The sequence below is a fragment of the Eutrigla gurnardus genome (assembly GCF_963514095.1).
Source record: "Eutrigla gurnardus genome assembly, chromosome: 17".
Taxonomy (NCBI): Eukaryota; Metazoa; Chordata; class Actinopteri; order Perciformes; family Triglidae; genus Eutrigla; species Eutrigla gurnardus.
Window position 1 is genome coordinate 11,609,328 of NC_139928.1, and position 19,493 is coordinate 11,628,820.

At 42.5% G+C, this 19,493-nt stretch overlaps 1 protein-coding gene across 1 annotated transcript; it reads left to right on the forward strand.

Moving 5' to 3' along the window:
* Positions 1-958: 958 nt before the first annotated feature.
* On the forward strand, positions 959-19,338 carry rmp24 (ribonuclease MRP subunit p24). The gene is made up of 5 exons (XM_084033011.1): positions 959-1,245; positions 6,678-6,700; positions 7,072-7,292; positions 17,887-18,080; positions 18,229-19,338. Exons 1-5 carry the CDS (start codon positions 1,157-1,159, stop codon positions 18,389-18,391), a joined length of 690 nt encoding a protein of 229 aa, XP_083889137.1. The 5' UTR covers positions 959-1,156; the 3' UTR covers positions 18,392-19,338.
* Positions 19,339-19,493: the final 155 nt, after the last annotated feature.

The window sequence follows — 19,493 nt, forward strand, 5'->3', positions numbered from 1 at the left end:
CAGGGTGGCTAATCCGGGAAAAGATGTGCGTAAAACGCGCCAGTCTGGCGATCAGTCTCTGGCAGCCGGGGAGGGATGGAGGGATGGAGGGATGCGTCGTCGCTGGTGCTGAATGAGATCTCCTCTTCTGTGGAGTAAAACCTCTATGGAACTTGTCATCTCACGTCTCTGTTTCAGCGGGCGCGTGTTGCTACATTTGATATCCGCACCCCAGAGGGTAGCCATCGATGCGCACCGCTCTCCCTCCCCGCTGCTGCTTCAAGATATACCATTTCAAAAAGGTAGCTCTTTGTCCAGCAGAATGCGATGCCATCATTTCACTGGATCCTGCGGGGTTGACAGAATATGTGTTCTTGGACTCGAGAAACCTGGTTTGTTAGTGCGCAGGATACAACAATAATGATGTCATAACATTGGTTATTCTGTCTAATCGATCAGAGGAATGATGGCATCAAATGTTAGCCAAATTATTCCAGAAATGTGTGAGGCTATTTAACTTTGATTAGGCCTACCATTAGTCTGATCAGCGATCACATAGGACAGACCAAAAATGAATACTTAAACATTGAAATAATAAACAAACAAATTATTAATAAATACTAAATACTTTCCTTCACCTTGAAAGGTTCACTTTTAAAGGGGTTGTTTCAGGCTCAGGTGTCAGGAATTAGGAGCCCTGGAGTCATATTTAACATATATACTGGACAAATGTAAACGTATTTATCTCAAGGCGTTATTACTCATGTAGCCTAATTAATGTCATCTGAAAAAGATGATTATTTTAGGATTTTTATATCGACGAAAATACCACCTGATGAAACCTGCGTCTGCTGCAGTCTGTCACATAACCGAACAATACAGCCGCTCCGCCGTGCGCCGCTGATTTACTCAAGCTCCCATAGTGCATCGCGGCGCGAGGAACGTCATATCCTTGCGACCAAACGTGGATTCACACCACCCGACGGCGGTAGCTTTATCTACATTAATACTTTAAACGAGCGCACACAGCTGGTGCTACAGCGGTCAATACGCTTTAAAATATTTTAACTTAACCTCCGTTTCCACCGTCTAACGTTTTCAGAAGACGTGTTTAACTCCGTGTTTCAGAGTTCCAGTTTTTCCACGAGTCGGAGCAGTAACGCTACCCGGCGTGAAAATGTCTCGTCCAGAAAACTCAGTCAGCTTTCTGTTAGACGCTTCCGTGTTGTATAAAGAAAGATGCCCGGAGCTGTCGCGGTTCTTAATGTAAGAAACTTTGTTTAAATTCCTACTTGAATTTACACTTTCACACTTGAGTTTCACAGTTGAGTTGTCTGTCCTTTTATTGTTGCAATAGTAGCATGTAGGCGCTAGGTGGAGGAGCTGGACCAGTGTTGGCGGTGGACATCCGGCCAGCAAGACGTCAGCTGTGTCGTAGTTAGCTAGTAACAATAGTACTGAAATATTCATTTTCTACCAGTAGTTTGTCCCAGAGTGACGTCGGTAGAGATCCATTAGTTCAAATAAAAAAATATACAATATTTTAAATTAATTATGTTTATGTTGGTACAAAGAAGCAGTGAAAAAATAATGGCTTTTTTTATGTTAGTTACCCATGTTCCTATGGGTAGCTTTCCTGATTTTTCATAAAATAATAAGTAGATATGGGAGTTATTGCTGAAATATAAGAAAACATCTCTAGATAGATGAAACAATAGATGAAGAATTACCAAAAAAACTGTTTATACTACAGAAATATTTACACATTGAGCAGTTTGACTTGAGAAATGAAAAATCATCATTTCCTATGATAACCGGACTACAGGCTTGTTTTACTGGCGTGTCAGCAAATAGGACTAACTGTTTACTGACCTTTAACAGTTTTAGAAAGTATCCAACAGATTTAATCGACGCCAGTGCTACATTGTGTATTAAAAGACACGTCAATCACTTTGCGTGCGACAGCAGGAAACTTGGGTGGTGGTGAGACTCTGCTGTGACGTTGACACTGAGCCACTGTTCAAAGGGCTGAATATGTGCAATTGTTTGAGAATTCGCTGTGATTGTTTGCAGTGTTACTCATCTTGTCACATCTCTGTGCATCTTAAATGTGAATAAGGGTCGATTATATGTCATGCTCATAAATTCACTCCTTTTGGAAATTTGCCCATATGAGGATGTGTTGCGTCCATCTTGTTGACAGATCAACAGTGACTCATGTCGACTCCGCTTGGTTCATCATTGTGTCTGTAGCTCCAAAACGTCAACTATGTCTATGAGTAAGATAGTTAGTCGTGCTTCTTATTGTGAAGCATGACTATGTGGTTCCTGTGTCTATTCCTATTACACAAGCTACTTTTGTCCAGTGGCTTCTCGTGTGCAGGTGTAGTGGCTGAGATTGTGCAGCATTTTCGAGCTTATTGCAACTGATGAATTCAGTTGAACTTAACCGTCACTCAATCTTGAGCATTTACAGAGTGAAATAGAGTTCCTTGGTGAAGTCACAGCACATTCCTAACAAGATAAATATGAGAACAACATGGAGGAAAACAAACCGCTGCAAGAAAAAACAATCCACTTTATCAGTGGTTAAGCCAGACATTCTGTGAACTTCACCTCTTGTATCTTTTATTCAAGGTTTTCAAAATGATCCATACAGAGTACCAAGTCTTTTCCAAATGTCTATTCCAATGGTAGTCAAGTCTTTTCATCCCTATTAGAATAAAACAGAGTGGCAAAATGAATGCCAGTTTCTAATTAGTGTAATCATTAATAGCTCACTGCTTCAGTTTTGTTGCTTTCCCCAACAAAAATGTATTCCATTTCTTCTGATGGCGTAGCCTGCACAGTAGGGATTGTGTTGAAAGTGAAAGCAATTTCAGGAGAAATCCTCTTAGGATTGTGTGTGTGAGAGGGAACACTACACAGGTGTACTATTTGTCTGCTCAAATTTTCTCTATCATAGTTTATATGGGTATTAATGCATTTAAAGTTCGTAAAAGTGTGTGTGTGTGTCTCTGTTTGTGTGTGTGGTGGACTCATGTTTGAGTTGGGCTCCAGCCATGTCCCCGTATCCTCCAGCTTGTTTTCATTTTCACCTGAGCCAGGAATGCTGTGGGAAGAACCATGAATGGAAACAAAAACAGAGGTTTTAATGGTGAAACCCCAAGTCGGAGTCGTTTTTTTTGGATGTGTGTGAGCTCACTGCTACTTAAATACATTGATCGGTTCCCCAGATTCACTGGCCAAGATGAGTTGTGGTTACAGAGAACATTTTGACCACATTTAACTGTGATCAGCTGTCCAGCAGGCAAGATGCAAATCTGAAAGACCGCCGTGGTTCATGCCAAAGTGCACAGAGAAGACACAAGCAGCAGCCGTAGCCAAAACTCACCATAACCATGCTGAGCTAATTGACCACTAAATTTGATTTCCAGCCAGAGTAATGACATGGAAGGCATTTCAGCAGGGAAATCACTGGTAAGAATATAAATAAATGAAATAAACGTTTCAGATGGAGGTCTTGGACACAGTTGAGCAGTTAACTGAGGGGAAATTAGAATGTTTTTTCAGCGTCCACTCAAATAGCCGGCATTTCTGTCGGTGTGTGCGTTGAGGATGTTTTTAGTCCTAATGAACCGCATCTGTCTCTCCGCGTTTATCTGGGGGTTTCCAGTGTCTTCACTTTCTCCAGTTATGGTGTGGGTCATGCGTCACTGGAGTGTTTGTGTCGTGGGTGCTTGTCTGTACTCTTGGACCCTACCACACATATTTGATGGAGATCATGTTACTGCCTTCTGCCACTGTCTTCTCCTCCTGTCAGGCCGAGGATGACTAAATGTGTATCTTTGCTTCAGGGTAACAGTTGGTTTTAAGTGTTTTTGTCCTCCTTGGTTTCAGTAAAAATGTGTCAATGTTGACGTTTTGTAAAGGATTTTGCAAAATTGTTTCAGTCAAATCTAAGTATTCTGGTATATGTTTCTAGTTAGACTTTCTAGTCTAGAGTATTTAGTGAGTGTGAGTTATTGTCCTTGCATGTGAACTGACGTCACTATATTGTGACTGACATTGACGAGTGAAGCTGTTTTCCAGTAAGGTAATAGTCATAGTTTTGTGTTTGGTAACTGGAGCCTGACTGAGAGTTCTGATAACTCTAAAATATGCAGGATGTCTGCTGCACAAACAACTCTGTCTTTAAATAACTTCAAGTGCTCTCTTTTCTTGCATTAAGTACTTTGTCTATGACGATACAGACGACAGTGATAATCCATTATCAACCAATGGTATTGGAGATTTGATATATCAGTGGAGATTATAGCAGAGTAGGATAGGGCTGCGTGATATGGCCAAAATCTTCTATTCTGATATAGGTCATTTCATATCTCAATAACAATATATATCATGATATAGCATGTATTCTGGTGACTCAATAAATTGATAGTCTATAAAATATCCACACATTTGTGCATGCTCTTGAGGGAAAATAGTTAAGAGCTTCAGTGCAAAACTAATCAAGTTTTCATCATATTATTCCATTGAAAGATGATAAATTATGACTATGATAAATGATCACCCAGCCCTTAAATAGGGCTGAAACTATTATTATGATCATTATTTGATTTTATTTTAAATTATTAAATGATTTGATGATTATTTCTTTCTCAATTATTAATAAATTTTGGTAAAATGCCAGAAAATAATGAAAAATTACCATTTGACTAACCTGGCAAAACCTTACCATCTGTATCATCTTATTTTAGCGTGCTAATATTTGCTAACTAGCATCAAGCACAAAGTACAGTCGAGGTGGATGGGAATGTCATAGTCGTAGTTTTGCATCGTATGTTGTCATAAACCTAAATATTGGACAAATAAAACCCTTATGTTGGTGCTAAATTAAAAGTAGGTGGATCACCAGAGTAAATGATTAAAGGAATGATTTGTCTTGGAGCGGGGAAGTCATTACCTTTGATTTTATTTCACATTTGTCACTACATTTTGGCCTTCATCCCCCTTATAAACGACTTCTCGACTTGCTTCGTACTGCATCTCTCGTCTTACGGCCCCTCTCAGCAGGAGCCAGACTGGGAGGCACCTGCTGGCCTCTTTCTCTGTCACGTCCAGCTGATAGATGGCAGCGCTGCCAGTCGATACTGTAGAAGGACACAATATCTGGTAGTCACAAAGTGATGCTGACAAAAACCACCGCCGGCCTGATCCCTGTGGTTGTTTCTAAATATCTACGCGTTACAAGCATCATTGAAGTTTTTTAGAATATGCCAGCAGTTGCACTGTTTCCCCTGATGGTAGCAATAAAATGTTCACAGTGTGCTTTGCCTCAGCCAGCCCTTCTGTCTCTAATTACGTTATTATATTGTAGAAAACTTTTGCGTCTTTTAAGGCTCTCTTGATTGGATCCCCCAGTTGTCGGCAGTTCATGTGTAGGGCTCATGTCTTCAGCGTCCATCACCACAACTAAGTGTGCACTTAAATGGAGATGCATGACAAGTATGATAATGAGATTAGTGCGGTGGAAGAGGTCTGGCGGTGTGCAGTTTCGGAGCGTTGGCTCATCAGGGGAGCAGCTGGAAGAGACATTATGGGGAGACAAAATACCCAAGAATCCTGCTTCTCTACACTCGAGTCATCAGTGGACTGTTCATGACCTTGTCAGAGAATTAGCTTTTCCAGTACTGCGAAACAATGACGAATGAGTCGTTTTAAATGGCCAGTCATTTGGTCATGTCATTGGTATAAGGTGCACCTAATGATAATTAATTATCAATAGTGAAACAGCTACTTCAGGAAATCTATTCGATCGATTTTTATGCTGCCTAAGAATGCTTTTGAAGGTTTTTTGGGGGGAATTGTTCAAGGCCCGTGAGTCATTATCTGTCCTCTACGGAGTCACAATCCACCACTCCTCATTTCCAGTATTTTCTGACAGGGCTTCTATATAATCTGACAGTTTAATCCAGTGACTGATTATTAAATATTGTGTGGGGTGCAGATCATGTGAGAGATCTGCCCCAGACCTCTCACATGGGGTGGTTAAGACTGCAATTGGAGAGTGTCAACAAACAGTCAGCGGGTCAGCTCCAGATTAAAGTCCACCCCCCCCCCCCCATTCCGGCCTCTGCCTGTCACACGTGCAGATGGACAGTACATTTCCCTTCATTAATTTAAGCCCAGGGCTAATTTTAGTGGGACGTTTAGTAGGCGGGGGCTTAGTTTACGCAAATATGTCATTGCGAGCATTCCAAAGTTGGAGACAGACAAGGGATTTGGGATTTGCTTTTCTGGTTGCATGTTTTCCACTACACTTAATGGGACGGGCTATCGGTGATAAAAATAATTCCTCTTGTAATGTGTTTATTTGAATATTGTTATTGTTAACTGCCAGTTTCTTTCACACAATTATTCCAAATATCCTTCCCCCCCATCACTTAACATTTTTCCAGTGTGAAAGGAACTGTTCAAATGCAAATTGAGGAAGGCACAGTTAAATCAATTATTATAAATGTCTCATTACTTTTAGAGCACAAAAACTTGATCTATTCAATAGAGACTGTAATTATTAAAATGTTATTATCTTGTACTACTTTAACAATCAGCTCTGTGACTGATTATTTTCACTCTTATCTCTCATAAGTAGCTATTCACAATGTCTCATGTATTCTCCTCTGTTTCTTCCATAGGCAGTCGCCTGTGAAGGCTAACGGTGAGTTGCACATCCTTCAGTGATCTTATTTTTTAATGACAAATTCTGTTCCATTTTCATGTTTGCATGTTTTCATCAGCGATGCCCAAGAATGTAATAGCCACAAAGAAATGCAGTAGTAAGTAGGACCTTGTCTGTGACTCGTCAAGGTTGATAAACCTCACTAAACCCTCAGCCAGACACACTGAGACAGCCAGCTGTCTGTAGCAGACTGCCTGGTAGAATCAAACACACAGACACACACACACAGACACACACACACACACACACACACACACACACACACACACACACACACACACGTCCCCCAAAACCACATCAATAGGTATCGGGGCTATTTAGTGTTCATGCTTTCTCTCTCCTCCTCTCAGCGCTAAGGAAGCAGAAATCCTCCAGTCCGCTGCAGAGCACCGTGGTGTGTCCGTTCTGTTATCAGTGGCTGCAGCCTGACAATCACCGGATGCGGCTGCGGCCCAAGCAGCGTCCATCAGCACGGGTGCAGAGCGTCTTGCGTCGGAGGGCCAGGGGCAAACGACTCAGCCTGGTGCAGAAAAACCTGCTGCAAAGCTTCCAAAAGTCCTCCTCCGTACTGGTGAGAAGACAAAACGCTACAACCCCACAGAGCTGCTTATGTACTGCACTGCAGCATAGTGTCCTTGTGAAAATCACCAGGGGCATCTGCCTCAATTGTGCTGCAGTGGTTTTGGCAGAGAGGCCTGACAGATGCTGATGTTAGTGTTAAGGAATAATACCTGCTGGAATACTGTGTAATGTCACAGTTTCTAATTTACCCCGACATGTTTTGTGGATTAAGTCTATTTTCGTTTTACATAGTTTGTTGTTAATTCTGGTGTTTCTGTTTTTTTTTTATGTGATAAGCCCCCGTTGGCTGATAATATTGTTCCTTCCTGATGTATCCCTTGAGCTTTACTGGTCATTCAGACATTTGTGTCAGCTATCCTCAGCGTTGAACTCTGACACAAAATAATTTCCCAGGGATGATCAAAAATGTGCCGCATCTTTATTTATTATAACATAACAAGCCCAGCATCACCACTTAATGTATTTCCTCTAGTCGTCGTTGACATTTAGATACATGAAGTCATTTGTATTCATTCCACAGAAAGTGCCTCTTTTATTATAGCGTTCCACTTATTGTCTTCACAGCGATTTAATTAAGTTTAACTGTAAGAAAACTAATGTTGCCAGGCCGTGCCTTGTCAGTACTCGCCCTGTTCCCTCCCATAGCCCCCTAAACGTTTTGACTGTCCTCTTAGAGTGGAAAGAATGGAAAGCTTATTTTTTCCCATCCACTCTGCTGATAAATCAACCGGCATCAAAGCTTGTGGCATTAGTGTCTTTTCCCCCCTAAAACGGAGAGCTATGATAGGAGAGAACCACTGAAGAGCCCCCCTGGTGGTCTGGCATCAGCCCTAACGAAGACTACCTCCAGTGGAAATGATGCTGCTGCCTCATTAAAATCTAGTTGGTTCATTTCACATGCAGGTATTGAAGGCGCCAGGCACTCTGAACCCACTCTCCACCATATGTAAGTTGACTCTGAGGGCAAAGATGGGGAGAGGGAGAGGGAGGGAGAGAGAGAGGGGGGAGGGAGAGAGAGAGAGCAATGAGAGAAACGGAGAGGAAAAACACAGGAGAGGGAAGAAAATGTAAATAAAAGCTAGTTTGTCATCTGCTTCAGCTCAAGCAGCATCAAAGCTGGACCAACGTGGATTTTGTGAAAGTAGCAGAAATCTCATCCCTGATCTTTTTCATGAATAATAATATAGAGTGTTGTGTGGTGTCATGTCACACTCCACCTCTCAAACTAGCTAGTTGCTTTTGAAGACCTTGGAGAGAACTGCAACCCCATCCTGGACTTCATATCCAGAAACCTCACACCTCATTCACAGTCAAACATAACCACGCTGTACTCTGAAGGCCTCTTTGACAGACACTCAGTCGTGACTCTGCACGTCTCCTACTTATTTATCAACAGTGTTTTGGTGGCGATAAAGAATGTTGATGGTTGCTCTTCGTGTGACTTCCTGGTAAACCAATACATCCCCGAGCATGGCCTTCAGAGGTATTTTTACACTGGTTTCACGCTCGCTCGCCTGTCATGCACTTGCAGTTCAAGGGGCGACAAGTGAAGCCACGTTAGTGTGGCGGAGCATGTGCTCGGCAGAGAGGTGATAGTGAGGCGATGCCCTTAAAATGCAGAGTGGGTGAGCGGTGAGATAAGAGGAGGAATGTGCACTGTTTTCCTGTCAGAGGCGCCATGTTGACGAACGGAGAACAACAACCCTGACAGAGACGAGAGCCTGAATATAATGAGATAAGCATCCTCTCGTCTCCTCTTTGAAGATAGAAGCGTGGGGATGTTCAGATGACAGGGTAATCAGATGTGTTTTTTTTAAAACTTGTCATTTTCTGAAGATGCTGCTGCTGATTTCGTCCTCGGACTTGGAAACAGCTCGAGTGAGATAAATGCGCCACGGCAACCACGAAGCCTTAATTTGTTTTATGTTGTCGTTTCATCATTTTACCGTTTTATTTGTGTGTGCCAGTGTCGAGTGTTATGGCTGTGCACACAGTGTTCGGCCCCGCTTACTGTTAGTCACGTGACACCCGCGGGAAGAAGTGGAGGATTTATCGGAGACAACAATCAAAACGTGCGCTCGTATAAATTTATGGTCGCATTCATTCCCGCTGGTGTGCAGGTTTAGACCCGGAGAGGCGTCCATTCAAACCCAGCTACGAGTATTCGCAGACGGCCGTGTTTGCTCGTGTTCTCAGCCGTCTTTCAGGTGTCCAAACTCTTCTGGGATCTCGTTCTGGAAGAGACGTGTTCTGGGACTATTTGAAGAGCTAATTTAATTCATGAATATCCGTTCAGTCTCATGTTTTGATTAGTTTCTCCGGGGCCATAAAGTCTTTCAGGCTTTTGCGCGTGAAATATTTAATCTTCCATACGATATGCATACAGCGCACTACTGTATTCTAAGTCAGTTTCTTTACTGATCCTAGATAACATACTGTAAATGTAGGTGTTGAATAATAATGTCCCCGTCTTTACAAAAATATAAGCTTTACACATGAATAGTAGATTCATATTCTCACATTGTGCAGTATGTGTTCTCCACGGTGTAAATCCCCTTCATTTCACTTCCATATTGCTCTCACTTTAGGATGTATGCATGTGTTGCCCTCTGGGCGGATGTCAGCGCATGATATGCTTTCCTCAGCTCTGTGTCTTCGAGGTATTATAAATCAGGCATGTTTATGCATGCTGTGCAGGTTATCTAGCAGTGGAGATGGAAATAAATTACATTGTAGCGCCACAAGAGAAGCAGAGACCCTAAATGGAGCGGAGGATAGTGCGTTCGCCGCCTCCTCCGCTCCTCTGTTCTTCCCTCCTTGACCCTGGATTTATACTTCCCAGCAGAGTTGTTTGTCACACGAAACAAAGTGTTCAGCTCAGGTGTTTCCCGGCCGCATGCATTCAATTTATGCCCAGTGCCGCAAGACGGGTGCATGGGCACATTTACTGAATGTGCAGTCAGGATGCTGTTAAACAAGTGTTCTGTGAAAACAACCATTTATTTCAGGATTACAGATGAGCCAGGCATGAAAAAACAAAGGGATGGAACATAAGTGGTTGAGAAAGCCGTCCTTTTTCCCAGAAGGGCCATTTCTTCCTGACGTAATTTATGCCACCACTTCACCACTTCACCACCTCATCCCCTGTTCTGTTGTTTTCCTGTCCTTGTACTGTCCAATCCCTCCCCATCATTTTCTCCTGCGTTTTACCTCAACTCTTCTCACTGACCACCCACTGCCCCCTCACATTATCTTAATCTTTCTTCTCTCCTCCTTCCTTTCTTGGCCATCTCTTCACCGCATCCCTCTGTCATATTTATCTTTGCTGGACCGATGTCGTCGGAGAATGTGGCTCTTAAGTAGACGACAGGAAACCAGAGATATTGGTGTCTGGCTGGTGCTCTGGGCTCTGTTTCCTCTCGGGGATCAGGGAAAGCTCCACCGAGGGTTTTGACACCTCGAGGGTGCGCGGCGAGTGACAGGATGACAAGAGGGGGAAGTGTTTGGGAAGAGAGAGGCCAGGAGGGAATCTGCAACTGTGGTAGAGGCCTTGTGCACGGGAGACTGGCTGAGATGTGGAAACACTCACCCGTGTCGCACGTGTGAGAGGATTTAGTGCGTGCCGATGTATTTTAAGCAGGGTAACACACACATACACGTACAATAGGAGCGGCACTCATGGCAAGTCGATGCCAGCTGGGAAAGCATGCATATAGTGTAATGAACACATAATCAGAATGCATGCATGCAGGTTTGTTTTCCTCTGACACACACACACACACACACACACACACACACACACACACACACACAGAGACACACAATAATCCCTGGGCTAGGATCAGTTTCTGCTCTCTGCTGTCATCTGGTTTGTAGCCAGCAACTCACAGGATAAAACCTTATATAGAGAGCTCGATGCCCATAACAACATGTCATCTGTCAATTAGCACTGTTTCCTCACCACTGTTAAAAGCCTATTCTGGAAGTTGGCAATCCCGATGGGAGCTAAAGTAAATTGGCATGGGTTTGAAGGTTCAGAAGCTCCTACTGTTCAGTTTTTTGGATCCTCACCCACCGGCATTTACAGTGGCTTATTTCTCCTGTAACTAATTCTGACAGCACACATGCACATTAATGGCATTCGTGCATATCCGTCATAAAGTTTTACAGTTTAATGGCCACAGAGGAGCTCCAAATCTGGATCTGTGTTTAAGCCGTATATTTTATTCCTAAACTCCAAAACTCTACCTGCTCTCAGAACACCTGCACTCTAAAGCACAGTTTGTCCACCCGGGGACCAGGTGCATAAAACTGTGCACACAAAGACAGAAATATGCATTATTTATTTATGATTATTATCAGATTTATGAAGCAACATGCACTCCTGGTTCGTGGAACTGGATGCATGTGCACAAGCCTAATTTAATACTAAGTTCATGTCTCTCACCTTATGTTTCATGTCCACTTCATCATTTCAGCTGTTATCTCTAAAGAACAGACATTTTACGCTAAATTTAAGTTTGTCATATCTGGTGACAATGGCATATGCTCTTTGTGAAGATTGTGTCAAAAGAAAGTCTAATCAATAAAGTAATACACTAGGCTTTAAGCAGGGGCACAACGTTTCCACAGATATTATCTGGGGGATTTCGTGAAGCATCTGCGCTCGCCGTTTATCTTAAGAGACTTTATTATGTTACGTCTTATCAACGTTTTTCACAGTGGGATATCGCTGATTCATTGGGTTCCAGATGTCCGTTCAACGTGTAATAACTCATATATGCCTTACCCATACTTGAATGAATAACATTAATTTATATGAGCTGGCTAACTGTATACATCCTACTCGACAGGAGCAGACAAATCTCTCTGTGCATACACTTGATGGAAGGGATTTAATTTCAGGTTATCGTGACCTGTCATCACTATACATCAGCAACAACGTCATTGTTGTTTTGGAGTGGACCTTGTGAATTTGTTGACTCCTTCATATTAGTCTCATACGTCTATTCACTTACATGCACACACACCTCCACTAAGGGTTTATTGGCTTAGAGGCTGTCATATCAGTGCTTCAGTGTGAGCCACTCGTGGTAACTAGAAGACGAGATTACACACCACAGTGGTCATCCTGGTTTTCTTTTGGAGCCATCGGCAACCATATCTGGATGAGATAGTGGAGCTGGGATGTAGCGGGGCCAGCATGGAAAACGGTCCCTTACTATGTAACTCACCATTTAAAAAATGTTCTTTCCTCCAGCCTTTGCTCTGGAGTTTTGGAGCAAACCTGCTGGTGTGATGCAGGATGAAATGTGACCTTTAGCTCCACCGACAGAGGCCGAGAGAAAACGGATATGACATCTCTTTTTGAAATGGCAGCAGCAGCTCTGCATTCAGATCGGGTGTCTCTATGTATTACCGGGCAGCCTGCCTCCAGACAGTGTGACTAAGTGGCTGCCTGCCACATCACAGCCTGCCTCGTATTGATCTCTCTTCTGCTTTCCGCTTTTATTGTGTCGTATTGATGTGCGCTCGAATGACTGTCACACGCAGTGAGCACAGATATTTGAGCTTTTGAATACACGGCAGGCCTTTTGAAAACTCTGTCACGCAATTAACATTCAACACTTGGCAAAGTTTTGGCAAAGTTTGTTACGCTGCTCATCTTTCCCCTCTTGGGTGGCGCCTTTCAATTAATGAGCCCAAGCTGAACTCTGGCAGCAGAGAGAGAAAGGCAGGAGGGGAGGTATTTATGGAGCAGGGGCTATTAATAGATAATGGAAGTGTCCATCTGTGGAATTGATTTATGTGGGTCTGTTTGTGTCACTATTTCACATGCAATTTTTTTTTCTCTCAGAACCAATGTTGCATGTATGAGCAAATGCATGCTATAAATATGCGTGTCGTATATGGTACAAGGAAATAAACTTCCAGACAGCAGAAACAATTAGTGTTGTTGAGGTTCAGGCAAAGAAACCTCAGTGTTTACTTCCATCTTCTCATTTGCTGGGCACAGCTTTAGCTCCATGACACAAAGCTGCAAAATCTCAGAGTCCTTGTGTTTAGAGCTCTCTTTCGGTCTGTTACGAGAGACGTTTATCCTTGTTCGTTAATGTAAACTTGCACAGAACGCATGCCTTACGTAACAGCTTATAGATTGAAGCGTTGCTGGTGATTTGTCGGCGTGCTGGCTGTGTTTAAACCCTTCCCCTCGCACAGACACCATGAGAATTAGCAGATGTTTATTCTCTCTTCATAATGGATATTTAAGTGGGTTTTTAGCGAGGTATATATGATTGTCTTTTTTTTTTAATGCATCGATTTACAGAGCTAAATAGCCATTATATAAATGGGTCTTTGTCGGTTCAAGTTAAAGCCTAAAACACAAGCATGCATAAGATGTAAAACAGAAACCATGAAAGTGGGAAATTATACTGTATATAGGTTATGCACAGGTTAGAGGCAAATATTAGATTGCTATTCCCTATTGTTTCTTCTATGGATGATTTGTATTCTAATATCCTTATCACAAATCATGCGTTCTTCCTTGAATCCTGTGGTGAACCCAGATTTTTCAGAAACGGACATTCGACTGTCTGCAGAAAACAAATGCCCTCAATATTCCCCTGATTGTATGTAGGTGCTCGTTTATCCTCGTCCTACCCAGAAGCCTCAACACGTCTCTTTTGCCATCCGCTTGACAGGCTACTGTATATGTCTTCTGCTCCAGGGATCAACAGACAAGAAATGAAATCTCTCGGTGGCACCGACTCATGTGTGTCCCTCTAAGTGCATACACGTCAAAGGATTAGTGTAAATTAGAGGGGTACACGTGATGGGTGGGATTTGATTTCAGGTTCTCATGACTCCTCGTCACTATACTGCAGTGATGAAACAGTTTTGAGTCTCTTGCTTCACTGGGGTAGAGGTTTGTTTTCGTAGAGCCCGTCACTTCAGTGCAGTCCACCAGTGGTAACTCGATGACAAGAGGATAAAGCATAAAGATAAGCAGCAGCAGGTCATTCTAGATGTAAACATCCATCTGCCTGTCTGCGTTTCATCCACTCCACTATGAGCCCCTGTTTTCTCAGGTGTCTCTTGTCCTTGGCAATCATTGGATGGTCTGCGTTCAAACCAGTACAATCTCAGCTGTCACCTGATAAGCCCTGATTACTCACAATATGTGTTGAAATTGTGGACATAGCGCCATTTATAACCGGGGGAACAAATAGGTCTTGTTTGAGGATGTTCCTATTAAGTATTATCCTGTTTTGATTAGGTGAAACTTTAATGATCTACAGGAGGAAATTGGGATATTGCAGCAGGAAATAACAGGCAGTAGTGATAGACATGTTTTAAATAACAAACTGCTCATCACAACAACACTTAAGCGTCTGTTTAGGTGGATGGAGCAGTTGAGGTGTCAACATGTTATCAGGTGGAGACTAGATAAAAGTGGGGAATAGATGTGTAGATGTCCGCTTTGAAATCATTCCCTTTAACACATTTGTTTTATTCTTTTTACTATCACTACCAGCAGTGCAACTATATAAAAAGACTTGAGTAACTTTGAATATAGTGGTTTTTCACTGACTTTGCTGATGATTTTTAGCAAGAGGCAGGTGTCAGTTTCCCCATCAATTCCAATCAATTTCCAAATCATCAAGGAAATAATCTTGCAGTGATTTGAACATTTCTTGACATACAGACAGATTTCATAACTTGAAAGCTTTATCGTTTGTCAAAGTTTTGTCAAAATCCATCTGCAAGAATGCTTTCTAAACTCTTCCAGTCGGTGCATGTACAGACTCAATTTGAGAGTTTCCAAATGCAAGCTTACAAAATTGACTTTTCCCCGGACACTTCCATGCGAATGTTGTTTTAACTGTGATTGAACCGTGTCGTTTTAATGCTTCACTAATCAAAGAGCTGGAACACACTGTAAACATTAGAAATTCAATGTTGGGCGTGAGGACACTACAGCAGGATAGATATTTCCATGAACCCACATCCTCCAGTGGAGTGCCACTCCACTCCCTCGAGGTCACCACTCTGAAATACCTCCTATGCAACCAGAAAGCTCTGCCAGTACAACATCCTCTGCCATGTATTTGCGATATTAAGACACATCAGACAAAGAAAAGCCAGCAGACAGTGTGTCCTTGAATGATAGCTTTGAACAGCTTTACGATCTGCCGCTAAATTCAGCCTTAGTGGATTAAAAACAGCTGCTCCAGCTTTATCTGCATCAGCAACATCGCTGCTTTGAGTTATTACGACTTTTTTACCACACCGATTGAAATCACTATTGGTTTGAGCTTTGCTAAGTTTAGAAGCGTGCCAGTTATTTCTAGTTCAGGAGAGATAATGAGTTAGATGAGAAGGCTTTAACTTCAATGTGAAGAATCTGCTGGAATAGAGGCTCGCCTATTTAGGAGTGAGAAAGACATTTCTACAACTTACAGAGGTCAGGGGTCATACAGGAAACAAACAACCTTATTCATAGAGTAGGTTATTTGATGGACTGGAACAATTTGGACATGATGGTGCAAAAAATTGCTTTTCACAGTTACATTTTTTGCTGAAATGTATTTTCACTTGGTTCTCTTGTGTTTTTGATGCCGTCTTTTTTGCTTACAATCTGAGGGAAACGGTTCAATCCCCAGCAAACATTTCTCACAATGATTGCAATGTCTGGCATAGTATTTCCTCAGCTTTTACTCCAATCTTTTGCACCCTTGATGCCCGATAAATAATACTTTGAATTGATCCTCTATGAATTTAATCCTATTGATTTCTCGTACAGAAACAATATTATGATATATTCTACGTGGGAAAATGTTTGTCCTTTCAATATCTTTCAATGGGATTTTTTAAATACTATGAGGTAAAGTTAGTTTACAAACAATGATGAGTCCACTTTGGGTTTAAGCGTCACCCTCTGACAAAGCAGCAGCAGAGTGCCGGCTGTCCCGCAGAGCGGTCGACCCTGTTCGACAGAGCATTGGTCGGTCCTCCTCTGAGCCACGCCCCTGTGCAAAGATGGGTGGGTCAGTTGCTGGGCTAGGTCTGTATAAAGCTGGACACGCAGGCTCACGTAGTAAACACTTCTTACACGGTCACACAGAAAGCAAGAGGAACTCTGTTCTCCCGGCGCAAACGAAACCCAACTCTCCGAACAGACACCTGTCAGAATCTGAAATGGCTGCCTTCGTGTCGGTGAGTTTTCCATCTCATCAGCATTCAGGACTGTCAACAGCTCGGCTCAGACTTGCTGACCTCTGCAGTGGTGGTGTGTTCTGACAAGCTTTAACCATGTGGGTGGCTTGCTTCATTAATGGGATTTCAGTTACTGAAGGTTAGGCGGAATATTGAATGAATCCTCAAACAATAGCACTGTTTTGCTGTACAGCGAGGAAAGTATATCCGTCTCTCTTGTTCAGGAGTTTTATTGTGCACTAGGGTTGGTTTAATCTTCTGTTGCCATGTGAACTTGTCTTGCACGTGCACTCATCACTAAGATTATGTGATTGTCAAAGAGTTCATTATCGCTGGATCTTATAGTCGTGTATTAGTTGTGAATATGCAGCAATTGAATAAGAGCAATTTTTGTGACTGTAAAGAGTGCTAGCGTAGTTTTTTAAATCTGTTTGGCTTTGTGTCATGATCTCTGCCCCATGGATAGTCACATGCACTATATGGTTTTATTGGGACACGAGACGGTAGTGGTCAGATGTCTGGGATGCTAATGGTTGCCTTGGGTCAACATGAAGCAGCAGCTGGGTCTGCGTCCATTGCCTAATATAGGGTCTTGTGTAATGTGGGTCAGGAAATTGCTTAGAATTTGTCACGTAAGACGCAGTCAAGTGAGAACTCAACTGACGTGCCAATGTAATTGGTGTTAAAAACAAAAAAAACTAAAAAAAAGTTAACTGACGGCTCTTATAGCACCCATACCTTGAATGGGTAAAGCTGCATGGCAACAGCCCCGCCCTGCCCTCTCATAAGCTAAGTCAATGTTTCCCATCTCACTTTAACTAATCCAGCTATTTTAATATCTGGACAAACATGGGGGGTTAGATAATATCCTGGGATGTATTGAATGGCCAACGGGACGAGCCTCAGATGTTGAGTCAATCATCTGCTGTCGTGAATTTGCTTCCTGGACCCCACTGTAAGCTATTCCTCCGCTATGAGATGGCAATAGATGTGTCTGACATCTGTGAGGCTTTAGGCTGGCTGGTGTCACCCAAGGCTTATGACCACCTCTCATTACTCATCACATTTCCTAACCACAACCGCTGCTAGTCCTGCTCTATGTGTCCCTGGAGGCGTTCTGTCACTACAATCGATCCAGACTGAGTCACAACAAACTCATGTGTGCCTCAGGGAATGATAGAAAGTTCTGGCTACACTGGGTTTGAAGGACCTTTAAGAAAACGTAAATATTTTTTGGTTGCACAACATCCCCATGGGCATACCTTGTAATGCATTCACCTCAAAACCCTCGTTATTTATGAGAATATATATATGCAGAAGCATGCAATATTAATGAATGTGTTCCTTTCCTCTCGTTATCCCAGATGGCCACCTGCCACACTTGCAATAAGACGTCCAGACACAAAGGAATGAACAGGGAGTATATGGCTACCTTCGCTAAGACCCACGGCACACCGGGGAGCGCTGGCAAACACAAGACCCCACAGTCAGCCCACAGACCCAACATGACGACCCCCAAGACCCCTGGCAAAGACAAGACTCCTGCACATACACCCAGGTAAGTTACAAGGGACACAAGGATGCTTTTGAACATTTCCTGCCAGCCAACAAATGAAGCAGATGACAAACTAGCTTTTATTTACATTTTCTTCCCTCTCCTGTGTTTTTCCCCTCCTTTCTCTCCCTCTCTCCCCGTGTTTCTCCAGGTCCTCCACCTCCTCCAGCACTTCAGGGTCAGGATCATCTTCCTCCAAGACTCCCTCTAAACCTAAAAATTGGGTCGTCCAGCGTCTCAGCAAGATACTCTTAAGAGAGGACAACCAGGGCAGCAAGAAGGGGGGCTTGAAAGATTTCCTTTCCTCACTTTGAACATTCCCCACGTCTTAATGTAAACTCTTAAAAACAAGGGGTTAGACCCATGTTTGTAACCTGTTTACACAGAAGGCTAAGGGAGAACCGTGGTTCTCGAGCCAGCCTAGAGAAGGCTTACGGTCTGCCCAACAACACAACTATTGCTGGGCTGTTTGGAATGGCACTCCTGGTATCCTGCATATAACAACTGGGAGCACAGGGCTGGCTAGTTCAGGATTAATCAGGGTCACTGCATCTTCTGCTGAGCCAGCTGGAGGAGAATGCTTCTCTGTCTAATTTAGCACATGCCTCTTGTATAATCTCCTCTTGTAAAAACTGGGGATATTATTTTTTAAGTGGAATGTTCAAGGAATCATTCAATCATCGAATGGCTGAAACATCACAGAAAGCCCAACTGTGTTCTGTGGTGGCGTTTGTGGCATGACGAGCTGCTTTACATGCCAATGTCCTTCTCCGTTTTGGATTTGGAACTATTTCTTGATGTCAACATTTTTTTACTTTATTTTTTCCCCCTCTCCAGTGGGGAGAGGTCTGTGTTAATTAATTTGGTATGGCATTGGCTTTAAATGACCAGATAAACAAATGTATATATGTTGTTGCATTGTTTTGTACATGCATGCAAATGATTTTGTAACTGCACCAGTGAAGATTTGTAATTATAATCTAAAAATGAGACTCACCAGTTGCTGTTTACATTGTATAGGCACACCTGTACAGAAAGACTTACTGACAATCAATATTGTCAACACTTTTTTTTATTTTTAAGTTTCTTGTTCCATCTTTTTGCTGAGAGCAGGAATTTGACTATATCTACTGTGTTTTGTACCACCTGGCTACCTACCTGTTTTCAATAGCTGTTTGATGTACAGTATGCATTTAAATCCAGAAATACCTCGCATTTGTATTCCACCTACACTGTGATTCTGTGAAATAAAAACTTTTCAGTCCATGAAACTGTGATGTTTATTCTAAATCTCTTTGAAATGAGAGCTTGAAAAGTTCTTACGCTGCAACTTTAGTCACGCAGATTAAGGTTAATCCAGTTACATTTAATGAGGATGTGTTAAGGAGTCTTTACACTCAAGATACACCAGGATTT

Bases quoted from the DNA above. Each gene is read 5' to 3' on its own strand.
- rmp24 (XM_084033011.1), top strand. From the start codon at position 1,157: ATGTCTCGTCCAGAAAACTCAGTCAGCTTTCTGTTAGACGCTTCCGTG. The intron at 6,701-7,071 runs GTGAGTTGCACA...TCCTCCTCTCAG, and splicing joins GTCGCCTGTGAAGGCTAACG to CGCTAAGGAAGCAGAAATCC. The intron at 18,081-18,228 runs GTAAGTTACAAG...GTGTTTCTCCAG, and splicing joins ACTCCTGCACATACACCCAG to GTCCTCCACCTCCTCCAGCA.